We start from the raw sequence: 24,230 nt of genomic DNA on the forward strand, positions 1-24,230 counted from the left end.
GCCAATACCTCTTCGGATTCTGTTTAAATGGCCGAAGCTTCAAATTTGCGAGGGCTCCTCAAGGGTTCACAGAAAGCCCTAGTATTTACAGTCAAGCATTGAAAAGACAACTAGACAGTATTCACATGCCTACTGACACTGCACTGCTTCAATACGTTGATGATCTTCTGATCACAGCACGGACAGAACGAGACTGCGAACGTGCATCACTGACAGTCTTATACTTCCTGGCGGAAAAGGGGCACAAAGTATCCCCTTCGAAGCTACAATTCTGTGTCCAGCAAGTTGTGTACCTTGGTCACTTGCTGTCCAAGAGGGGTAGACAGTTGACACCTGACCGCATTCAGTTAATTGCACATCTTCCACAGCCCAAGACACAAAAGGAAGTACGGGCCTTCATTGGCCTCACTTCTTACTGCAGACAATGGATTCCCCAGTACGCATATCTAGCCAAACCACTCATACAGTTGACAACACGGGAGGCAGCGACTTCGACTGTCCTCCCTTGGACTCAGGAACATACACTTGCATTTGATGAATTGAAGAAAGCTCTATGTCAAGCACCAGTTTTAGCGACACCATGTTACAGCAAACCTTTTACACTTTTTGTCACTGAACGCGATGGCACAGCATTATCGGTTCTCACACAAGATCAGGCAGGAAAGCACAAGCCTTGTGCTTACTTTTCTAGTACATTGGATCCAGTGGCCCAGGCTCTGCCTGCGTGCCTCAAATCAGTTGCAGCAACAGCTCTAGCAATCAGACAAAGTGATTCCATAGTGTTAGGACATCCCCTGACAGTACAGGTTCCATACTCAGTGGAAGTTCTCTTGAACAGGACACAGACACAGCACCTGACCATAGCAAGACTGACAGGATATGAACTGACATTGTTCCAGCCACACATAGAGATCAGACGTTACAATACTCTAAACCCTGCTACACTTTTACCCTTGAGCACAGCAGACCCTACACCACATGACTGTGTGGATGTAATTAACACAGTGACTAAGCCAAGACAAGACTTGACAGACATTGCATTACCCGACCCAAACCTGACACTTTATGTGGATGGTTCATGTATGAGAACAAGCACAGGAGAGTTAGTGGCCGCATATGCAGTGACCACCGATACTGAAGTCATAGAAACACAACGAATTGAAACCCTGTCTGCCCAAGCAGCAGAGCTCATCGCTCTGACCCAAGCCTGTATACGAGCCAAGAACCTGAAAGTAAACATATACACAGATTCACAGTACGCATTCGGAGTCGTTCACGACTTTGGTGTCCTTTGGCCGGAGAGAGGTTTTTTGACCTCTCATGGAACCAAGATACAGCATGGTCCCCTCATTCAAGCTCTGTTAGATGCAATACACTTACCTACAGCCATAGCCATCATGAAGTGCAAAGCACATACTAAAATCACAGATACTATTTCCCAGGGTAACGACCTGGCAGATCGAACACCTAAACTTACAGGTCAGACTCAAACAGACATTCCAGCTGACACGACAAAGACTGAAGTACCATCACTGACAAATTGCATGACAGTCAGGGATCCCTCACAAGATGTACTCGACATACAGACACATGCCACTCCAGACGAAATCAAGAAATGGACTGAACAAGGAGGGGTCCAGACAGATCAGGGATGGATGACAAAAGGCAAAGCCGCGTGGTTCCTCCCTGACTCCATGGTTCAAGTTATCATAAATACAGCACATAGTCCAGCACACTTAGGAGAAAAAGCCATGTTAGACAGTATACAGAACATCTGGTTCAACAAGCATTTACGTGCAGCAGCGAAACAGAAAGTGTGTACCTGCATGATCTGTTGTCAGTTCAATCCAGGCAAAGGCATTCCCGTGGAACAAGGTGGATTTCATCCTCCTGACCACCCTTTTGAAGTCCTCCAGATGGATTATATTCAGATGGACAGATGTCGAGGATTCAAGTATGTTCTCGTAGTTGTATGTGCCCTATCTAGATGGACAGAAGCGTACCCAGTCCCAGATTACACTGCTGCGACCACTGCCAAGCAGTTGGTCCGTGAATTCTTCCCGCGATACGGCTTGCCCCGTGTCGTGTACTCAGATAATGGCCAGCCATTCTCTTCCGAACTGATGAAACAAGTATCTCTCCTGTTAGGGTACCAGTGGAAATTCCATTGCGTACGACACCCAGAGGCAGCTGGTCTCGTAGAGAGACACAATCAGACTCTTAAAACTAAGTTAGCGAAGGTCTGTGCAGAAAAAGGCGTGGATTGGATGGTAGCCTTGCCGGTTGCCCTCTTTAACATGCGTATGGTAGCTCATTCCAGAACCGGATTATCCCCGTACGAGGTGGTTTTTGGTAGACCGCCGAATATGTGGGGTACGCCTATGCCACGTAAAATAACCGATGTTGACAGTACTATGCTGACAGATTACCTGGCTTCCTTGATGTCTGCACTACTTTCTTGTCGTTCACAGGTTGCAGCTGCCTTCCCGGACAACACCCAGGTGAAGACTCACGCAATTGTTCCGGGAGACCTGGTGTGTGTCCGTAACTTCGACCATTCAAGCCCTCTGGAGCCCCGCTGGCGCGCGCCCAAATTGGTCTTGTTAACGACGAGGACTGCCGTCAAGGTCGAGGGACGAAAAGGATGGCTCCACGCTCATCATGTGAAGCGTTTCCATGGACTTGGTTCAGTAAAGGACTCTGAGAACTGTCCCGAGAACATTGACACTAAACTCCCTTTGTTAGAAAAGACTCTGCAACAAGAATATAGACAGAAGTTACGGTCTAGTAAGTCAGACAGCGTTTAATTGTTTAAGTCCCCCTCGGGTGAAGCGCTTAGACAGGTTCCTGACATGTATAAGATCGTAGACCCAAATAGTCAGAGAGATAGGCAGAAAAAAATGAAAGAAAAGTACTGCAAAAACTTACGCAGTAGATGCATAGTAACTCTGATCATTATGTTTTTTCTAAGCATATCGATTACATGTATAAGCTTGACGCTACATGTTTTCTTTCCTCCTCTTGGTTCACATATACATTCTTCCTTCAATGACACTGTAGAGCACACTTTCAGTGACCTGCCACCCCATGAACCATCCTATCGACTAGCACTGCGCAACAACACTTTTATCCGTATGTTACACCATTCTCACCAGACCAGCAATGTAACGAATTGCTGGGTATGCGGCTGACTCCCACCTTATCAGAAAATGAAGGGAGTTCTGCCCCTCTTTCCTTTTCCGTTTTCGCACAATGGTTCGTGCGGAGCATGGTTTGCTTTAATGTCATCACTAGACAGTAAGTCCACAGTTTCCCAGGGCGATTGGATATGGGGAGACCTGAATACAGTTATGAATATGGCATGTTTTCCAGACGGAGACGGTCTTCCCCAAAGGAAAGGGGCCGATCTAGACAATGAAGTGTACGAATTAGGGAATGTCTCTCTTAACCTCATGATTCTGAACGTCCAGTCCGAGACCAATACAAGTTCACCGTTTATAACAGTCTTACCAGTAAAAGGTGAATCATGCGTTAGGAAAAATGGTTCAGTGCACCTAGGACACAGTGAGTGTAATACTGTAGTCGAATTCAATGATAAAGGAAAGTCTACTTTCAAAGCTTCCCGCCATTCCTATTTCATTTGTGGTCAGACAGCTTATGTACGTCTGCCCTTAGACTGGGGTGGAACGTGTTATATTGCGTTCCTACTGCCACCTGTTTTTCTAGCCCCACCCCATTATCATCGAGATTCCCAACTCATACATGTAAGACACAAGAGGGAGATCGAGTCCCCAATTGTCGATCAGACTGAGACAGCGTGGGAGCAATATACAGATTTCAATAAAGGATTCTTTTTCTTTGTAGGTCCCATCCAAAACAGTAAATTAATACGCAAATTAACCAGAACTTTGGAAGCAGTAGTGAATGAGACTACTTCTGCCTTAGGTAACCTGACTGAGGAGCAGTCTGCTATGAGACTTGTTGTTCTTCAGAACCGCCTTGTTCTTGAAATCATCCTGGCCGATAGGGGCGGAGCTTGTAGAGTGATCGGCTCCAGTTGTTGTGTGTTTATTCCTAATAACGCACCATCAGTGTATGCAGCAATAACAAGGCTCCATAAGATAGCTCACCAGATACACCAGAATCCAGGCACCTGGACTTGGTCCGGTTGGCTCTGGAGTGTGATATCAGCCTGGGGATGGAAAGTGTTGTCATTCCTACGAGTAATACTGCTCATATTATTCAGTTGCTGTCTCTGTCTGCAATGTGGCCCAGCGATTTGCGGCTTGTGTGCCACTGCTTGTATTCCCCGTCCGCGTTCACGTTCCCGTGCACGAATGAAAAAAGACGAGCAAATGATGCTATATGAACAAATAGATGGTCTCATGAAAATAGATGTATCCTAAAGGGCACAGTAGGGGACAAGGAGGGAATGAGGAAACAGAAATTTTATGTGGTCAGTGTGTCCCCCCCTCGCACCCTATCCACGTACCTATGCCCAATGTATGTCCATCTTATCATGTAATTCCCTTCCCGTGCCTGTGATAATAATGCCCCTGCATTTCCGTCTAATGTTAGCATGTCAGTTATTAGGCCCTCCATGAATGAAACGTTAATTCTGCACTAAGGCCAACGTTGCCAATGCATTTACATGGTACACGCTTGAAAATCGAGAAGCACACGTTTTTGGGGCCCAGCCGAGCCAGGCCCTGAATTCAGGCTCCGAGCCTCTTCTGACTCTGAAAAGCTGCAGTCTAGGTATGCATCCCTGACCTCTCCCCTACTCCCTGCTCAGCCGAGAGGTGCCCAGCCTGGCCTGCCTGCCAAGACGGTATTTTGCCTACAGTTATCTGCTCAGCTCCGCAAAAATACATTCCAGTCTAGTGAAAGAGGTGAACATGTTCCGCCTGCAGAGCATAGGGCCTAGCCTTCCTGTCTCAATGCAAGTGATTTACTGAACCCGCTGCCATAGTAGGCCCATGGCCCCCACGCAATGCACGAAGAAATATATGCACACACTAGCATTTAGTGATGAACAGCCTTTACTCGAGAGACCTTTACATCAGACAATACATCCTCCAAACACCAGATATCAGATATGCCAAAGGTGCAGGTCGTTCTGACATCCCAGACTCCAGACTCCTCTACTAGTGCTAAAGTCAGCCCCCCAGCTCTCCCCAGTTACACGTAAATTTCACGTCATGACCAGTTGCGCACACATGTAGGGCAAAAGTTTCTGCTGACCCTGCAGACCTCCTCTATGCATCCACCCACCTATGACACACCTATGACTCATCAAGTGAACACCCACGTGTACGCCTTTTTACACGCCTTCTTTCACGCCTTCTTTCACTTGCTCCGCCTGGAGTGTTCCGCCTCCTCTATTCATTCCAACTGTATGGTTTTACTATATATAATGTGTGATGTTAATAAAACGTTGGATATCCCTTCCTGAACCTTAGTGGTGATGGAACCTGATTCTCAGTGACTCGAGTCATTTGAATTAAAGCCCTTTTTACTCAGATACCACGGACTCTGCCTCTCATTTTATGAGCTATCCTTTTTCATTATTTATGTATAGAAACTATGTCCGGGTAATTTTATTTACCACAGATCGGTAGTTCCACTGACTGATTGATGTGGAATGCTGAAATTACTTTAGGTAAGAATTTTGGGTTTGTTCTAAGAACCAACTTGTTTTGGTGTAACTGCATGAATGGTTCTTGAATTGTAAACGCTTGTAACTCACTTACTCTTCTGAGTGAAATGATAGCTATGAGGAAGGCCACCTTCCATGTGAGGAATTGTATTTCACACCTGTGCATAGGTTCAAAGGGTGGTCCCATTAGTCTGGTAAGTACTATGTTGAGATTCCAGACTGGGGAAGGTGGCAGTCTTGGTGGAATTACTCTTTTGAGTCCTTCCATGAAAGCTTTAATTGGCGGTACTTTAAACAGGGAAAGATGTTGCCTGTTTTGTAGGTACGCCGCTATAGCTGCGAGATGAACTCTGATAGAGGTATATGCTAAGTTACATTGCTGCAAGTGTAGTAAATAGCAAATAATCTGTTAAGTAGATGAGTCCAGAGGGTTGATGTGATTACTGTTACAGTGTACAGCAAACCTTTTCCATTTTGCTGCATAGCATGCTCTGGTGGTAGGACGTCTTGCTTGTTTAATGATTTCCATACATTCTGGAGGTAAATCTAAATATCCAAACTCTATGACCTCAGGAGCCAGATCGCTAGGTTCAACTGTTTGGGATCTGGGTGCATTATTTCTCCATGGTACTGTGTAAAGTGCATGGGTAATAATCTTAGCTTTTGATGTGGCACCTGTGAGAGTTGTAGCGTGGTGAACCACAGCTGTCTTGCCCACGTGGGTGCTACTAGTATCATTGTCATTGAATGCTGTTGCAGTTTCCGAACCACTAACGGAATTAGTGGGAGAGGGGGAAAAGCGTAAGCAAATTTGTTGGACCAATTAATCCATAGTGCATTGCCCTGGGACCGGTGGTGTGGGTACCTGGATGCGAAGTTTTGGCATTTTGCGTTCTGATGATTGGCAAACAGATCTATCTCTGGTTGCCCCCATCTTTGGAAGAATGGCTGCAGTATTTGGTCGTGCAGCTCCCATTCGTGTACTTGTTCTGACCCTCTGCTTAGGATGTCTGCTATCTGATTTTGAACTCCTGGTAGGTGTTCTGCTAACAGATAGATCTTTTGAGGAATGGCCCATCTCCAAATGTCCTGTGCTAGTCTGGATAGTTGGAGAGAGTGTGTCCCCCCTGTTTTTGAATATAATACATTGCAGTCATGTTGTCTGTTCTGATCAGGACTGCCTTGTTGGTTATTTGCATTTGGAAAGCTTTTAGTGCTAGAAATACTGCTAGTAGTTCTAAGTAGTTGATGTGCAGTTTCTTTTGTTGCATACTCCATTTCCCCTGCACTGTGTATTTGTCCACGTGCGCTCCCCATCCGAAGAGCGATGCGTCCGCTGTCAGTATCACTTGTGGAATCGGTTCTAGGAACGACCGTCCTTTGGAAATGTTTGTTGTGTTCCACCACTTCAGAGAGCGATGCGTACGGTCTTCCACCAACACCAGATCTGTAATCTGACCTTGAGCCTGATTCCACTGTGTCGCTAGACACTCCTGTAGTGGACGCATTTGTAGTCTGGCATGTGGTATTAGCAGTATGCAGGAGGACATCATGCCTAACAGTTGCATAAACACTCGTGCTGGTAGTGAGTGTTGTGGTTGAAATCTTTGTATCAACTTGACCATTGTCTGTATCCTGATTACATTGGGGTATGCTTTGGCTCTTTCTGTGTCTATAGTAGCCCCCAGGTATTGTTGAATTTTGTTTGGTTGTAGGTGTGATTTTTTGCAGTTCACCGTAAACCCTAGGTGGTGCAGCAATTGAATGGTCTTCTGTGTGTTGTGAAGGCATTCTTCTTGTGACTTGGCCTTTATTAGCCAATCGTCCAAGTAAGGGAAGACATGTATTTGTCGTCTTCTTAGGTGTGCTGCCACCACAGCTAGGCATTTTGTGAACACTCTTGGTGCCGTTGTGACCCCGAACGGAAGGACTTTGAATTGATAATGTTGCCCTTCCACTACAAACCTTAGGTATTTCCTGTGGGCTTTGTGAATTGGGATGTGAAAGTAAGCGTCTTGTAGATCCAGTGTAGAAAGAAAGTCCCCTTTCTTCAGTAAAGGAAGTACTTGTTGGAGCGTGACCATGTGGAAATGTTCCGAATTTATGTATGCATTGAGAGGTCTGATGTCCAAGATTGGTCTTAGAGACCCGTCTTTTTTGGGGATTAGGAAGTATAGAGAGTATACTCCTGTCCCTTGTTGATGTTTTGGAACCTTCTCTATGGCATGCTTTTGTAGCAATGATAGTACTTCTTCTTTTAACAATGTCAGATGGTCTTGACTCATTGGACGCTGTTTGGGGGGGATGTTTGGTGGGGTAGCTGTGAGTTCTAGGCAATAACCATGTTGGATAATTTGTCTCACCCACTTGTCTGATGTGATGTTTTCCCAGACAGGTAGGAACTGTGCTAGACGTCCCCCGACCGGTGTTATGTGGTCTGGGGGAAGCTGTATTAAGTCACTGTTTTGGGGTTGGGGAGATGCGGTTTTTATTATTTCCGCGACCTCTACCCTTGTTGTTGTTACCTCTGTAACTGCCTCTTGAATTACCTCTGGGTGACGTTGGCGTAAAATAGGTGGATTGCGGACTTGTTCCTGTACTTTATGAGCCCCCTCTATAGGTGGATCTACGAAAGGAACCCCTTTGTGTTGGCTGTTGTAATGCTCCCATTGACTTAGCCGTTTCTGTGTCCTTTTTCATCTTTTCTAAGGTCTCGTCTGTGCTTGAGCCGAAAAGTGTGTTCTGATCAAAGGGTTGGTTCAATAAGGAGGTTTGTACTTCTTGTTTGAACCCTGAGACCCTAAGCCATGCATGTCTCCTTAACATGATACTGGTGTTGATGGATCTTGCTGCAGTGTCTGCCGCATCCAGAGCGCACTTAATGGAAGTGTTAGTTATTATCTTTCCTTCCTGTATTAGCTGATCTGCTCTCTTCTGATGTGCCCTGTCGTAACGTGCAAGTAGCGCTTGTGTATTGGCTATGCGCCAGCTATTTGCCGCCTGTGATGCTACTCTCTTGCCTGATGCATCTATTAATTTTGACTCCTTATCAGGTGGAGGAACTTCTCCTGTAGATAATGAGCTCGCTCTTTTGCGAGCGTTTGAAACTACAAGCGAGTCCAGAGGTGCCTGCCCCTTGATAAATATTGGGTCGTTTGGAGCTGCCTTATATTTTTTATCAATTCTTGGGTTTAACACCCTAGCCCTCACTGGGTCTTTGAATATGTCTGCTGTGTGACTGAGAAGACCCTTCAGCATAGGTAGAGTACCTGATGTTCTTTGTGCAGTAGGTAATGTCTCGAATAGGAAATCCTATACCTGAGGTTCTGTATGTAGATCTACCTTATGATATTTTGCTGCCCTATTAATGAGCTGTACAAACCCTGTGTTATCATCAGATGGTGAAGGCTTTGAGGGATATAACTGTGGGTCGTTGTCATCATCTGACCCTGCGTCATAATTTTCCCATGGGTCATCCTCATCTGGGATAGTGTCATCGTCCCCATGAGGTTCTCCCTCCCCTGTATCACTGTCTACATCTGACTGAGGTGTAGATGGTCTTGGTGTAGAAGGTGGAGGAATATTTAGCATAGTGTGAGGAATAGGAGAAGAGGGTGTGACTTTGGGTCGAGGAGAAGTAGGAGGAGTTGTATTTGTCCCCATTGTTCTCTTCTTAGAAGGAAGAGGTTTGTCTTCAAACTGTTCATTCTTCCTCTTCTTCGTCACTACTTTGCCAGTTTGTGGATCGATAAACAAAATCTTTTGTTTCGGATCGGTTTGCTGCTCCTGTATCGGTACCGAAGCTTTTGGTTCCGAAAGGTGCCTTTGCTTTCAAATCGTCAATGTTTGGTGTTTTCTGCACCGAGGATTTGTTTGATTCAGATTTTTTCGGTGTCGAGTGAGTCTTCGACGTCGAAGCATGTTTCGGTTTCGACATGGAATGCTTCGATGCCGAGCTTTCTCTTGCATGAAGCTTCGGTGTCGAAGTCGATGTCTACCGTTTCTCGGATCAGACATGGTGGGAGACCGAGAGTTTCGGTTTCAGTTTCGTTGCCGGGCCCGAAGGCGAGGCGTCGGAAACTTTTTTCTGCGGTTTGACCGGGCTCGAAGGCGGGGTCGTTACCGCATGGGGTCGGTTTTTTGGTAAGGGGACGTCGTCACTCACGGTTTGTTGCACGTGTAGTTCCTCGACATCCGACTCGTCCCCTTCCGACCACGACTGTTTTTCATGATCCTCTTCTTCATCGAGGTGCTGGTCCTCGACCAGCTCCGGGATCGCCTCCGACTGCATTCTGGAAACCTCGTGAGTTCGAGCTCGACGATTTCTAATCGTCGACTTGGAGGAGAATGCTGCGCAGGCCTCGCAGTCCCTGGATTCGTGTTCAGGCGATAGGCAGAGGTTGCACACCTCGTGTAGGTCCTTGTGTGGGAACTTAGCACCACACGTTGGACATTTCTTAAATGGAGTCCTTTCCATGGACTCCGGGCTTGACCACGTCGAGAAAGGCCTCCTGTTCGTCGACGTAGATGAAAGGTTTTCTTTGATGTTGGAGTCGAAACGCGTCAGAATGGAAATGAAATCGCGTTCGATAACAATACCGTCGAATTGGAAAGGGAATACGCGCCGAAAAATCACTTCTTTCCTAAGTCGATCTGGAGCGCTTCAATCCTCATCCGAACCCGATGGCGGAAAAAAACAATCTAAGGATGGAGCCGATGGCCATGCGCACTAGCAACCAAAGGAGGAGTCACCAATCTACAAAAGACTCTCCAAGAGAAAAACAAAGTGCAATCATCCGAGCCCAACACCAGACGGCGATCTATTCATAATGTACCATCTGCAGCCCATATGCCTCGAACATCAGTTCGCCGAATGGGGAGGATGGGTGGGGCCGTAAGGAATCTATAACTAACTTTTGTTTCGTACAGATATATCGTTATCGAAAGTAAGTAACTTGTTCATCTGAAAGAAACCGTTAGTTATAGATTCCTTACCTTACAATAAATACCCCAGCAATACCAACACCAGACGTGGGCTTGCAATCCAAGTTGACACCAGAAAGTCCTGGAGAACATAACGCCCAAAGCGGCCGTCTCCTCAAACTTGGCTGTCGAGGCAGTGGTGTCTCGTAAACGTGAGCAGTGAAGCCCACGTAGCTGCCTGACAGATGTCCTTTAGAGGGACTCCTCGTCCCAAAGCAGTAGTGGCTGCCGTCGGTTTGGTGGAATGGGCGCGCAGCCCCATTGGAGGCTCCTTCTTTGCTAGAGAATAGCAGGCTTTGATGCACAAAACGACCCATTTGGAGATAGTCCGCTTGTGTACGGCCTGACCTTTCCTGGGGCCCACGTAGCCAACAAAGAGCAAGTTATCCACTCAGAACTGTTTGGTGCGATCCAGATAAAAGGAGATCGCATGTTTTGGGTCCAGACGGTGGAGCCGCTCTTCCTCTTTCGAAGGATGCGGAGGCGGACATAAGGTGGCAAAGTGTGCCCAAAGTGAAAGGCGGTGACAACCTTGGGAAGGATGGATGGATGGACGAGTCCTGAGGACAACCTTGTCCGGATGTACAGACAGAAAAGGAGGCTTGGATGAAAGAGCCTGGAGCTCATTCACTCTTCAGGCAGATGTGATGGCCACCAGGAATGCAGTCTTAAGAGTTAAAAGTCTTAAAGGACAGTTGTGAAGCGGCTCAAAGGGAGTGCACATTAAATCTATCAAGACCAGATTAAAATCTCAATGAGGCATAACAAAGGGAAAAGGAGGAAAGAGATGAGTTTGCCTTTTAAGAAACAATTTACAACCGGGGACTTGGAGAGAAGGCTGATCAGAAAGCCAGAAATGGCCGAAAGATAGCCCATGCCAGTGCCCAGAGAAGAGCCCTGCTGGGCCAAAGAAAGGAGGAACAAGAGAACCTCAGAAAGGAGGGGCAGAAATGGGATTCACAGCCTTTGCTGTGCACCATGACACAAATTTGTTCCACCGGCAGGCGTATACCGTCTTAGTGGAGGGACGCATGGCTGCCAAGATTACGTCACAAACTTTGTGAGGTAAGTCAAATGACGTCAACTGCCACCGCTCATTATCCACGCAAGGAGGTGGAGGCTGGACAGGTTTGAGTGGAGGACCGTCCTTTTACAGAAGATCCTCTCAAAGAGGCAGTCGGATCAGAGGATCGATGGCCATGTTGAGCAGCTCAGGATACTAGACTCTTCATGCCCAATTCGGAGCCACCAGAATGACTAGGGCCCGGTCGCGCTTGATCTTCTTCAGCTCTCTGGGCAGAAGTGGTATAGGCGTAAAGGCGTACAACAGTGGAAAAGCGTTGTCTAGTGAGTGCCGACTTGGAAATTTCAAAGTGCAGAATTGCTGACATGGCGCGTTCTCTTCAGTGGCCAATAAATCTAACCAAGGCTCTCCCCACTGTCGAAAGAGACTTTGCATCACAAGTGAAGACACCATTCGTGATCCATCATGCACCATCGGCTGAGCTCGTCCGCCCTGGCGTTCAGGGAACCTGCCAGTTGTTGAACCACCAGGGATATGCCCTGATGTTTCAGCCATGTCCAGAGGCAGTGGGCCTCTTGACATAGGGTCCACGATGCCACCAGACCAGAGGCCTCTGATCTCCGCCTCTCCCAAAAGCGATGCGGCTGTCACCACTGTGTGCTCTGGTTGGGAAGGGAGAGGGATCTGCCGTTGCCCCAAGCCTGGCTTGTGAGCCACCACTGCAATTTTTGTTCAGTGCCCTCCAAGATCTGGACGCAATCGGACAGATTCCCCTGATGCTGCACCCAATCAATCATCAATCATAGCATTTGTATAGCGCGCTACTCACCCGGAGGGGTCTCAAGACGCTGGAGGGGAAGGGGTCTGCTACTGCTCGAAGAGCCAGGTCTTGAGTTGCTTCCTGAAGGATAGATGGTCTGGGTCAGCCGGAGGTGGATGGGGAGGGAGTTCCAGGTTTTGGCTGCCAGGTAGGAGAAGGATCTTCCTCCGGTGGTGGCTCTGCGGATGCGTGGAACGGCGGCGAGGGCGAGGCTGGAGGATCGTAGCTGGCAGTGTAGAAGGTCAGGCGGTTGTTGAGGTACCTGGGGCCCAGGTCGTGGAAAGCCTTGTGTGCGTGGGTGAGGAGTCTGAACGTGATCCTCTTGCCGACAGGAAGCCAGTGCAGGTCTCTCAGGTGTCCGGAGATGTGGCTGTGTCGGGGGATGTCCAGGATGAGTCGTGCGGAGGCGTTCTGGATGCGTTCTGGATGCATTGGAGTCTTTTCTGAAGTTTGGCTGCGGTTCCGGCGTAGAGGGTGTTTCCGTAGTCCAGTCGGCTGGTGACGAGTGCCTGGGTGACCGTCTTCCTGGTTTCGGTGGGGATCCACCGGAAGATCTTTCGGAGCATACGCAGGGTGTTGAAGCACGACGACGAGACGGCGTGGACTTGTCTGGTCATCGAGAGGGAGGAGTCCAGGATGAAGCCCAGGTTACGTGCGTGGTCCGTTGGCTTGGGAGCGGTGCCCAGGGCAGGGGGCCACCAGGAGTCGTCCCAGGCGGAAGGCGATGATCCCAGGATGAGGACTTCCGTCTTGTCCGAGTTTCAGGCGGCTGTTCTTCATCCACTCGGCGACGTCTTTCATCCCTTCATGTAGGCTGGTTCTGGCGGTGGTGGGGTAGTTTGTGAGGGAGAGGATCAGCTGGGTGTCGTCGGCGTAGGAGATGATGTTGAGGTTGTGTTGGCGTGCGATGGCTGCGAGGGGGCTCATGTAGACATTGAAGAGGGTGGGGCTGAGTGATGATCCTTGAGGTACGCCACAGATTACTTTGGTGGCCTCGGATCTGAACTGGGGGGGGGGGGAAGGCGGACTCTCTGGGTTCTTCCGGTGAGGAACAAGATGATCCACTCCAGTGCCTTCTCTTGGATTCCGATGTTGAGGCGCTGCACTAGGGTGCGGTGGCAGACCATGTCGAATGCTGCACAGAGGTCCTGGAGGATGAGGGCAGCCGTTTCCCCGTTGTCGAGCAGTGATCTGATGTCGTCTCTGGCTGCGATGAGGGCGGTCTCGGTGCTGGGATTGGCTCAGAAGCCAGACTGCGAGTGCTCAAGGGATCTGTTCGTCTCGAGGAAGGCAGCAAGCTGTGTGTTGATGGTCTTCTCGATGACCTTGGCAGGAAAAGGGAGGAGCGAGATGGGACGGTAGTTCTTGAGGTCGGTGGGGTCCGCTGTTGATTTCTTCAGGAGGGCGCTGAGCTCGGCGTGCTTCCAGCTCTCCGTAAAGGTGGCGGTGTTGAAGGAGGTGTTGATGATGTCCCAGAGTTGGGGTGCGATGATGGAGTCGGCTTTGTTGTAGACGTGGTGGGGGCAGGGGTCGGTTGGTGATCCGGAGTGGATGGTGTTCATCACGCGGGTGGTGTCTTCGGTGCTGACCTGGGTCCAGGCACGGAGGGTGGTGGTGGGGGGCGTTGGCTCAGTGGTTGGGTGCGTGGTCTGTGCGCCGAAGCTGTTGTGTATGTCGGCGATCTTGCTGTGAAAGAACGAGGCGAGTGAGTCGCAGAGGTCTTGCGAGGGAGTGATGTCGTTTCCGGTGCTGGGGTTGGCGAGCTCTTTGACGATGCTGAAGAGTTCCTTGCTGTTGTGGGCGTTGTTGTCCAGTCGTTCCTTGAATGTTGTCTTCTTGGTGGTGTGGATCAGCGGGTGGTGTTTGCGGGTGGCGTGCTTGAGGGCAGTCATGTTGTCTGTGGTCTGGTTGTTGCTCCAGGCTCTCTCGAGGGTACAGCAGTTCTTCTTGGAGTTCTTGAGTTAGTCGGTGAACCAGGAGGCTTTCTTGCTGCTGGGTCTGCTGGGAGGGGTCTTCAGTGGTGCGAGGTTGTCTGCGCAGATGGTGATCCACTGTGTGAGGTTGCTGGCTGCCTCGTTGGGGTCCGTTGTGCTGGCGGGAGGGTTCTGGCTGAGGGAGGTGGTGAGCTGGTCGGCGGTGATCTTGTTCCAGCTCCTGCGAGGAACCTGTTGCGGGGGGTGGTGGGTCGTGGTTCTTCTGAAGCTGAAGTGGATGCAGCTGTGGTCCGTCCAATGAAGTCCGGTGGAGTGGCTGAAGGGGATGTGCTTGCTGGAGGAGAAGACGGGGTCAAGCGTGTGGCCGGCGTAGTGGGTGGGTGTGTTCACCATTGAGTCCGAGGTTGGCGAGGTTATCCAGCAGGGTGGTGGTGTTGGTGTCGTTCTTCTCCAGGTGGAAGTTGAAGTCCCCTAGAAGGATGTAGTCTGTGGAGGTGAGGGCCTGCGGACTGATGAAGTCTGTGATGTCTTCGTGTGCGTGGTCCCGGGGGTCTGTAGATGAGGGTGCCTCTGAGGGTCGTCTTGGGGTCGGTGTGTATCTGGAAGTGGAGGTGTTCGGTGGCGGAGAGGGTGTCGTCGGAGTTGGTCATGATGCGGATGGTGTTCTTGTGTACGATGGCGATGCCTCCTCCGGTCTGGTTGACGCGGTCCCTCCTGGTGATCTTGTACCCGTCCGGGATGGTGATGGCGATGTCAGGCGCTGAGGAAACGTTCATCCAGGTTTCTGTGAGGAAGGCGACGTCCGGTGATGTGGCGTCGAGCAGGTTCCAGAGTTCGACGGCGTGCCTGTGGACGGAGCGAGTGTTTAGCAAGATGCACTTGCTGGTTTTCGGCTTGTCGGGTGCAGAACAGGTCCGGAGGCAGGTGAACTTGCAGGCTTGGCAGTTGAAGCGTCCGTGGGTGCGTTTCATGGTGGCTCGGTAGCAGGCGGCGTTCTGGTCGGCGTTGAGTGAGTGGAGGGTGGCGGCATCGTAGGTCCGTCGGGAGGGTTGGCGTTGATATGGACCAGGGGTCCTGGCGCTGGGCGCGGTCCAGGCGCGGACGGGCGCAGACGGGCTTGCCTTTGGCGCACAATCGGCGTGACCGCTGCCCGGCTCCATATAAGGCAAAGTGGGAGGGAGGAGCAGCTGGGAGGTGGGAGCGGGGCGCCCAACGGGAACACAGAAATGAAAGGGGGCGGGCCGCGTGGGAGCAGCGGCGGGAAGCGGGGGGGTCACAACAGGGGAAAAAAATGGCAGAATCGCTGAGAGCACTACGAGTCCAACACTACTGTGAAACAGGGATGAAGGCACAGATGGGGGAGGTAAGAACGGAGTACAATGAAGGCACAGAAGGGGGAAATGCAAATTAAATACATGAGGCACAGATGGGAGAAATACAAATGAAATACAATGAGGCACAGATGGGGGAAATACAAACGAGATACAGTGAGGCACAGATGGGGGCAGCAGCAGAAGGGAGAGCGAGCAGCAGCGAGGGGGTGCCTACAGCTGGAGGGCCGTGCGGCGTGGGGGTGTCCTGAGGTCGGGACACCCCCGGAACTTCAGGTCCCACCTGGCGTGATCGACCAGCAGGATGGAGGCCATGAGGACCAGCAGCCTCAGGGTCATCCTAACCGAAACCAGGGATAGAGGCTGAAAGATCGGAATCATAGCCCGAATATGTCAGACTCGTTGTTTGGGAGGATAAACCCGAAACTGCTTCATGTCCATAACCGCTCTGATGAAAAGAAGCTTCTGAGAGGGGATCAGGTGCAACTTCGGCATACTGATGGAGAACCCCAGTGAATGCAGGAGGTCGGCCTTAGTATGGAGGTGGGAGACAACAGTCTGGGGCGAGCCTGCCTTTAACAGCCAGTCGTCCAGATAGGGAAAGACTGGAACCCCTGATCTGCACAGATGAGCTGCGACCGCAGCCATCACTTTTGCGAATACCCGAGGGGTGCTGGTAAGGCTAAAAAGGAGCACAGTAAACCGAAAGTGCTTGTGGCCTACCATGAATTGCAGGTAACGCCTGTGGGCGGGCAGGACGGGGATGTGAAAATAAGCGTCCTGCAAGTCCAACGCTACCAACCAGTCTCCAGGGCAGAAGAGACCTGAGCGAGCGATAAACATCTTTAACTTCTTCCGGAAGAAGCCAATTCTCCTGCCCAAAGTGGGGGTCAGAGCCAGTTGCTGGAAGTAGCTAAGGGCTGGAGGAAGAGTAAGAAGAGGAAGAGGAGGAAGAGTAAGAAGAGGAGGAAGAGTGAGAAGAGGAGGAAGAGTGAGAAGAGGAGGAAGAGCGAGAAGAGGAGGAAGAGTAAGAAGAGGAGGAAGAGTAAGAAGAGGAGGAAGAGTAAGAAGAAGAGTAAGAAGAAGAGTAAGAAGAAGAGTAAGAAGAAGAGTAAGAAGAAGAGTAAGAAGAAGAGTAAGAAGAAGAGTAAGAAAGGGGAGGGGGGAGGGAGGAGGCCTCACAGTACCTACGATACCATTTACAAGGGTCTGACCTGTGGCCAAAGAGTGCCAATTGTCTCAATGCAGTTTTAGGTAAAGAACATAGGAAGAAAGAACCCAGGGCACATTCAGTCAGTACATCAACAGTTTGGCAAAAAGTGGGGGTGACCATGCAAAAAGAGGGCACTTTCTTACAACCATGCATTGAATCTCCAAATTTCTCCTGGCCCTGGGGGTTTTGCCCCAAGTTGGATCTCTAGCACGGCATGGCCTGAGAGTTTCCATGGAAGATACAGGAATTCTGGACAGATAATGAGTCAGTCTGCATGAAGAAATAGTGGAGTCTGGAGTAGGTTCCAGGGCAATAGCTTACATTGTGAGCCCACCGGAAAGGTCTTGTCAGTATACGGGGTGTTGGCCGTTTATGCATAAGGTAAGATTGTCGAGTATGCCGTGCATTTAGAAAACATTATAGAAAGAAATCAAACACAGAAAAAAAAAATACATTTCCCACCACCCTCCCTATACTTCCAACCCTGAATAATTAGATCTTCCTTATTCAATATTGCAAAACACCCACTGAAACAAAACATGTAAACATGTGTTTGTGCCCAGTTATGGCCCTGACCCGGAGCCTGTTGGGATGCATCAATTCCTTCTTGGCTTTATCTTTTCTGAGAGGATACTCAACTCTCTTCAGAGTGTATTTAGAGTTCTGTCCGCTGGACTTACAGCATTATCGGTACCAAGCAAAAGCTCTGGGTCCTGGCTATGGTGCCTTGTTGTCTGCGCTGGCTTGCACTCGCTAGGCACCACTCCTGCTCTTTCCCTGGGGGGGGGACCATCTCCCGTTTGGGCATGGCTTGCCAGAGCCATTACGAGGGGGTGCTCAGCAATCCGTTCACAAGCCCTGGCCAGGTGGTCAAGGAAATATGATTTTCCCTGAAAGACCACTTTCAGCTTGGCTGGGAAGAGGAGCATGTATATCAGGTCCATGGCTCGCTTTTCTGCTTTACCTGACCGATTTCTGTTAAGCCTGGACTGACCTGGTGTAATCCAGAAAGATGAGGATTTTCGAGGACTCATAGGGAGTAGTGCCTTTAAGTCTACCCATGCATAGGACCAAGTCTCTTTTCTGTCAATTGAAGAGCCGGGCGATGATGGTCTGAGGTAGGGCTCCTGTGGGTGGCTGTCAGACGAATGCTTGGTGAGCACGTTCATGGACGAAGTAGGGTTGTTGCTTACAACACTCTCCATTAGCCCACAAAATTAACTCCGATTGCTTGGCGGGGTTTTGGGGGGGGGGTTAGGTCCATCAGCATCTTCTATCCCTGCTGAGCCATTTCAGAGCCTCTTACTTGTAGTTTGCGGAAAATCTGTTGTAGCGCAGTTTGAGTCTTCTGAGGCTGAGATAGGTCTCTCAGCATCTGTCACTCGGCCCCTTGTGTTTCGCACCTCAACAATTTTGACCTATAGGGTTAGTCTCGATTTAAACATTTTTTTTTTTTTTAAATCAACGACTGATGCCAATGTTGCCTCTATTGGTACAATGTATGGTCCTACGTCGTCTGTGGAGTCTACGTTGTGCGGCAATGGCTTGGTGTATTTATCCAGCTTGCTTTGCATTGGAGCTGGTTTATACTTTGCATCTCGCTATGCAATAATAATCAGTCAAGCAAAGCTTTCATTAGAAGCATAAGGCGATATAGAGCGTCTGATCATACGCCAAATCCTACCTCTGCAATGGTAGACAAATCCACAGTTTTACAGAGGATTGGTTCGTTGAGGAATTCCCACATGCGCTGAACCAGATTCCAAACAGAGTACATGAGAATATGTGGAGGAAAATACAGGTAGCCATAGTAGGCAGCATGCCGAGACAGAGAAAGTAAACGTGGGTGAATACACTGAACTCCAGCCTCAGCAAGAGCCCCCTCTAAATCCTCGAACTGAATAAAGATGTAAAATACTAGCATTAAGAAACCTTTAAATGATCAGATACCAGCGTAAGAAACAAACAAGCTAGGCTTTTCAGTATGAAGTTACAACAAGCACTTGCAATGCAATAGGTCTCGCATTAGGAAAGTTTGAGCTATTGGTATTGTAAATGACAATTATGTTTTGTTTTTGAAAATAGCGAAAATAGCTTTGTCATTTACAATGCCAATATTTATAACTTTCGCAAATGTGACACCTATAGCATTTGTAATGCAATGTGTTGTATTTACATGACTTTCATGTATTGATATTACAAATAACAATGGCTTAATTTTTTTAAATAAATACTGAAATAAAAGTTACTGTAATTTATAATGGCAATAGCTTAAACTTTTGTAAATAACTTGTGAAGATTATGTTCAGTGTATTTTGTTGTGACGAAAATCCAAGAACAAAAGTGAAATATTAACATCTTTGTTACATTTGTAATAAAGCTTGAAACATTGAGAGAACATATTTGAACCAGTTGTTGAATGGTTGCACAGATTGATGCTGTGGTGGCGCTGTAATACTATGCTATGTTTTGCTATGCTATGCTTTGTTATGCTATGTTATGTTTTGTTATGCTATGCTATGTTTTGCTCTGCTATGCTTTGTTATGCTATGCTATCTTTTGCTATGCTATGCTTTGTTATGCTATGCTATGCTTTGTTGTGTTTTATTCTGCTTTGTTTTGTTATGCTATGTTTAGCTGTGTTTGGTATGCTATTTTTTGCTATGCTATTATATGTTTTGTTTTGCTAGGTGTTGTTGTGGTTTGTTACGCTATGCTATGTTTTGTTATGATATGTGTTGTTGTGTTTTGTTATGCTATGTTTTGTTATGCTATGTTTTGTTATGCTAGATTTTGTTGTGTTTTGTCGTCTTTTGCAGTTTTCTTCGGCTAGGTTTTCTTCGGCTAGGTTTTCTTCGGCTAGGTTTTCTTCGGCTAGGTTTTTTTCTGCTAGGTTTTTTTCTGCTAGGTTTTTTTCTGCTAGGTTTTTTTCTGCTATGCTTTGGTATACTAGGCTGTTTTGTTATACTATGCTATGTTTTGTTATGCTATGCTATGCTTTGCTATCCTATGCTTTGATTTGTTATGCCATGCTATGCTATGTTATGTTGTGTATTGTTATGCTATGCCATGTTTTGTTATGCAATGCTATGTTTTGTTATGCTACGCTATGTTTTGTTATGCTACGCTATGCTATGCTATGCTTTGTTACGCTATGCTATGTGTTGTTGTGTTTTATTTTGCTTTGCTTTGTTTTGTTATGCTATGTTTAGCTGTGTTTGGTATGCTATGTTTTGCTATGCTATTATAGGTTTTGTTTTGCTAGGTTTTGTTGTGGTTTGTTACGCTATGCTATGCTATGTTTTGTTTTGCTATGCTATGTTTTGTTTTGCTATGCTATGTTTTGTTTTGCTTTGCTATCCTGTGCTGTGTTTTGTTACGCTATGTTGTGTTGTGTTTTGTTGTGCTATGCTATGTTGTGCTATGCTAAGCTTTGTTATGCTATGCTAAGCTTTGTTTTGTTATGCTATGCTAAGCTTTGTTTTGTTATGCTATATTTTGTTAGGTTTTGCTAGGTTTTCTTCTGCTAGGTTTTCTTCTGCTAGGTTTTCTTCTGCTAGGTTTTCTTCTGCTACGCTGTGTTTTGTTATACTACGCTGTGTTTTGTTATACTACGCTGTGTTTTGTTATACTATGCTGTGTTTTGTTATACTATGCTGTGTTTTGTTACACTACGCTGTGTTTTGTTTTGCTGTGGGTGAAAGGGTGGGTGAGGGTGAAAGGGTGGGTGAGGATGAAAGGGTGGGTGAGGATGAAAGGGTGGGTAAGGATGAAAGGGTGTGTGAGGGTGAAAGGGTGGGTGAGGGTGAGAGGGTGGGTGAGGGTGAGAGGGTGGGTGAGGGTGAGAGGGTGCGGGGGTGAGAGGGTGCGGGGGTGAGAGGGTGCGGGGGTGAGAGGGTGCGGGGGTGAGAGGGTGCGGGGGTGAGAGGGTGCGGGGGTGAGAGGGTGCGGGGGTGAGAGGGTGCGGGGGTGAGAGGGTGTGGGTGTGAAAGGGTATGTGATGGTGTGTGAGGGTGTGGGGGTGTGAGGGGGTGTGAGGTGAGGGTGAGGGGGTGTGAGGATGAGGGGGGAGGGGGTGTGTGGGGGTGGGGTAAACATCACTTACAACGCAAGCATTACAACTCACTACCATTACATCGCAACCATTACAACGCAAACCATTACAACGCATTGAGCTGGGGGGCGCTCTAGGATAGGGAATATATTTAATTTACTATCCAACACCTTCCCTACTATCCACGGGGACTGGAGTTGGAATAGTAAATTAAATAATTCAATATCCAGCGCCTAAAAGCACTATGCGTTGTAATGGTATGCGATGTAAAAACCGCGGTGTAACAGCAGGCGTTGTAATAGCCTGCGTTGTAACGTCATAGATCCGGGGGTGGGGGTGCGAGGGTGGGTAAGGGTGAATGAGTGTGTGAGGCTGAAAGGGTGTGTGAGGGTGGGTTAGAGGGTGAGTCAGCGAGACCTCAAAACAAAAAAAAGACAAAGGAGCTGGGCATTTTGCGGTGGGGAGGTAAAAGACAGCGTAACTGAGGAAGCACTATGGGGTAGGGGGTCGCAGAGGAAGCAGTCCACCACAAAGACAGATTAAGTAGATTGGGCTTCATAAGGGAAGCTCGGGAGTCAGTAGAGTAAAGGCAGACCCTAAGAAACCAAGAGACGAGGGAGGGAAAGGATACAGACCCTTTAAAAAAGGGAAATGTCAGCCCAAGATACAGAGCGGGGAAGGACATAGAAGCCATTGGTGGGAAGGGAGGGGGCAGAGGTTCACAAAGTAGGGTGAAAAGGTGGAATTCAGAGAGAAAAGCTGAGGGATAGAGAAAGCGGTTAGCTTCAGAAAGGAGGGTCGTGGAAAGGAAAGCGAGCAGAGGGAAGGGAAGGAAATAGAACCTTTAATAAAGACCATGTTGAGCAATCAAGGAAGGGAGAAGTAAGCTTTAGAAAGGGAGTGCGAGAGTGGAGTGGAGTGGTGTGGCTCACTGGTTAAAGGCGGCAGACATGGAACCAGAGAACGGCCCGGGACCAGGGTTCAACTCCCGATGCGGCAGGGTCATGGACCAGGGTCAGCGGACTCGAGAATTCTCGCCTCGGTGGCTACTCTAACCAGGGATCACACTCGGCAACTCTGGGCTTTAGCTTGCCTGATCTCTACAACGGCCCCCCACATTCGCCGGGGATGCCTGGTTTCACCTTGGAGATACCCAGCAGGGACCATCTCACAGGGATAGCCAGGACGGGTTTCCCAGCGGTCTACAGCGCCACGACGCCTCAGGGCAGCAGTGCGCTTTACAAGACCAAATACATTACAAATACAGAGTAGGGGTTCATGAGGCCGAAAACAAGCTTCTTTTAGCGGCAATAGAAGCCTCAAAGAGGGAGAAAATGAGACGAGAGGGAAAGGCTCGCCTCATAGAAAGAGAGAGGCAATAAGAGTGGCAGGCACAGCTGAGATGCCGAGGAGACGGGAAGTGATGGAGGTGGTGAATACCGGAGAGAGATGGGGCAGTGATTCCCAAAAAGTATAAGGGGGGGTTTGGAAAATCAGGAAAGGGGTTAAGAATAAAGGCGCGTGGGGCAAGATAATGAATGTGGGTGGGGGTAAGGCATGTCTCAAAGGAATTAGGGATGGGGGGCTCAGATATAACAATATGAAGCAGTCTTCACAAAGAGTGGGGCGAGGTCTGCAAAAGAGAAATGGCAGAGGAGGGTTAGACATGAGCGGAGAGGCATATTTCATAATGGGAGGAGTGGGCTTCAGAGAAGTGAGAGGGGAGCCTCAAAGGCAGGGCTGGGGAGAAAAAACGGCGGTGGACATTTAATGGAGGGAGCCGTGAGCCTCAGACAGAGGCAACGTGGGGAATCCTTAAGGAGGAACAGGGTGGGGAGCTGCAGAAAGGCCACAAAGGAGCATGCGAGGGAAGGGAGGCTGTGAGGGAGAATAGTTTTGCAGGGCCTGCTTAGAGGAGCGGTTAAAACAGCACCTCTGGCGCTGGTGAACGGGAGTGGAACAATTAACACGATGCCTGAGTCAGTGAAACGAGGAGGAGGGGGTTGCAAGGCGGAGGGAGAAGGGAAGCAATTAAGTGGGAAGGATAAAAGGCGAGAATTGGGGCGGGGAGCGCATTCTTTTGAAGTCTGATGTGGGGGCAGGGGAGCGCATTTCTTTGAAGTCTGATGCCGAGGCCGATGGTGTTTGATGTGCATGCGCCTGGCTCGCATGAACTGTACGCGATCCGCAGCTAGGTAGACTTTTCGGACTGCTTACTATAATCTCGACAAACAAGCATTGCTAAAGCAATGCTGAAGGTCAAGACCTAAAAACAAGAGTATGGGACAATCCCAATCCACTGAGATTGCCTGAATAACTGTGCAGAATGGCTAGGGGTCACAAGAGTGAAAAACATGCACATATAGTTTCACTGCAAGCAGCTTTGACATTTCCTGACAGTGAGAACAATAAGACTCACAACACATACATGGAGGGGGCCGGGTATAAGAATTAACCTTCAACCAAAAAATATATTTGTCTAAACCGAGGTCCTGCTGTTATTTACATGAATCATTTACATTTTTTAAAATAATTACTAACAGTATGTTTTTTAGACGAGCCTTTCTTCAAACGGTTTTCCTTGCATACTTTATGTAAGAAGCCTATTTGGGCTAGATGTCCTGCATTTAATAATACAAATACTACTATCATTTACATTAGATTATCTTCTCCTGACTTTAAAATAAAAGGGCATGCAAAGAGGTCCACTCGGATATTAGCCCCCTTTTGAGACTAGATGAACTGCTACAATAGAAAAAAAACTGATAGTTAAGAAAGAACAATTAAGATTTGAGTTCTCTGATGCACATCTCTCTCGCATACCAAAGAAGCCATTCCATGAGGCTACCACTGAAACAGGGCGCCAAGTTCTACACGGCAGTGCCCAATTGACACAAACCAATCCGGTAGCAAAACCTTTTAATTTTGTGAAACAGAGATTTAAAGTAACGCCCTCATTCCTAAGAGGAGGTTAACGGAAAATAATTACAAATGCAAAACTCACCTCCAGGGAAAGACGGCATTCCTCCAGGGGGGTAACCTCCAAATGCAGGGTATCCTCCAGCCCCGGGGGCACCACCACTGATATCCGGCGGGTATGCACCTCCAGCCATTTGTGGCATTCCTCCAGCGCCAGTAGGGTATGGGTAGGCATTACCAGGTGGAAAGGCAGTATCCCCCCCTGGAGGCTTGGTAAAAAAAAAAGAGAAAAA

General features: G+C 48.4%; 1 protein-coding gene across 2 annotated transcripts in view; it reads right to left on the reverse strand.

Moving 5' to 3' along the window:
- ANXA7 (annexin A7) overlaps positions 1-24,230 on the reverse strand; it is a 453,711-nt gene that overhangs the window by 303,382 nt on the left and 126,099 nt on the right. For both annotated transcript variants that reach the window (XM_086922337.1, XM_086922336.1), the window contains exon 3: positions 24,023-24,206. In XM_086922337.1, coding sequence (XP_086778463.1) covers positions 24,023-24,206 — 184 coding nt within the window. The remainder of the gene's footprint in view (positions 1-24,022; positions 24,207-24,230) is intronic.

Source organism: Lissotriton vulgaris, chromosome 5, assembly GCF_964263255.1.
Source record: "Lissotriton vulgaris chromosome 5, aLisVul1.2, whole genome shotgun sequence".
Classification (NCBI taxonomy): domain Eukaryota; kingdom Metazoa; phylum Chordata; class Amphibia; order Caudata; family Salamandridae; genus Lissotriton; species Lissotriton vulgaris.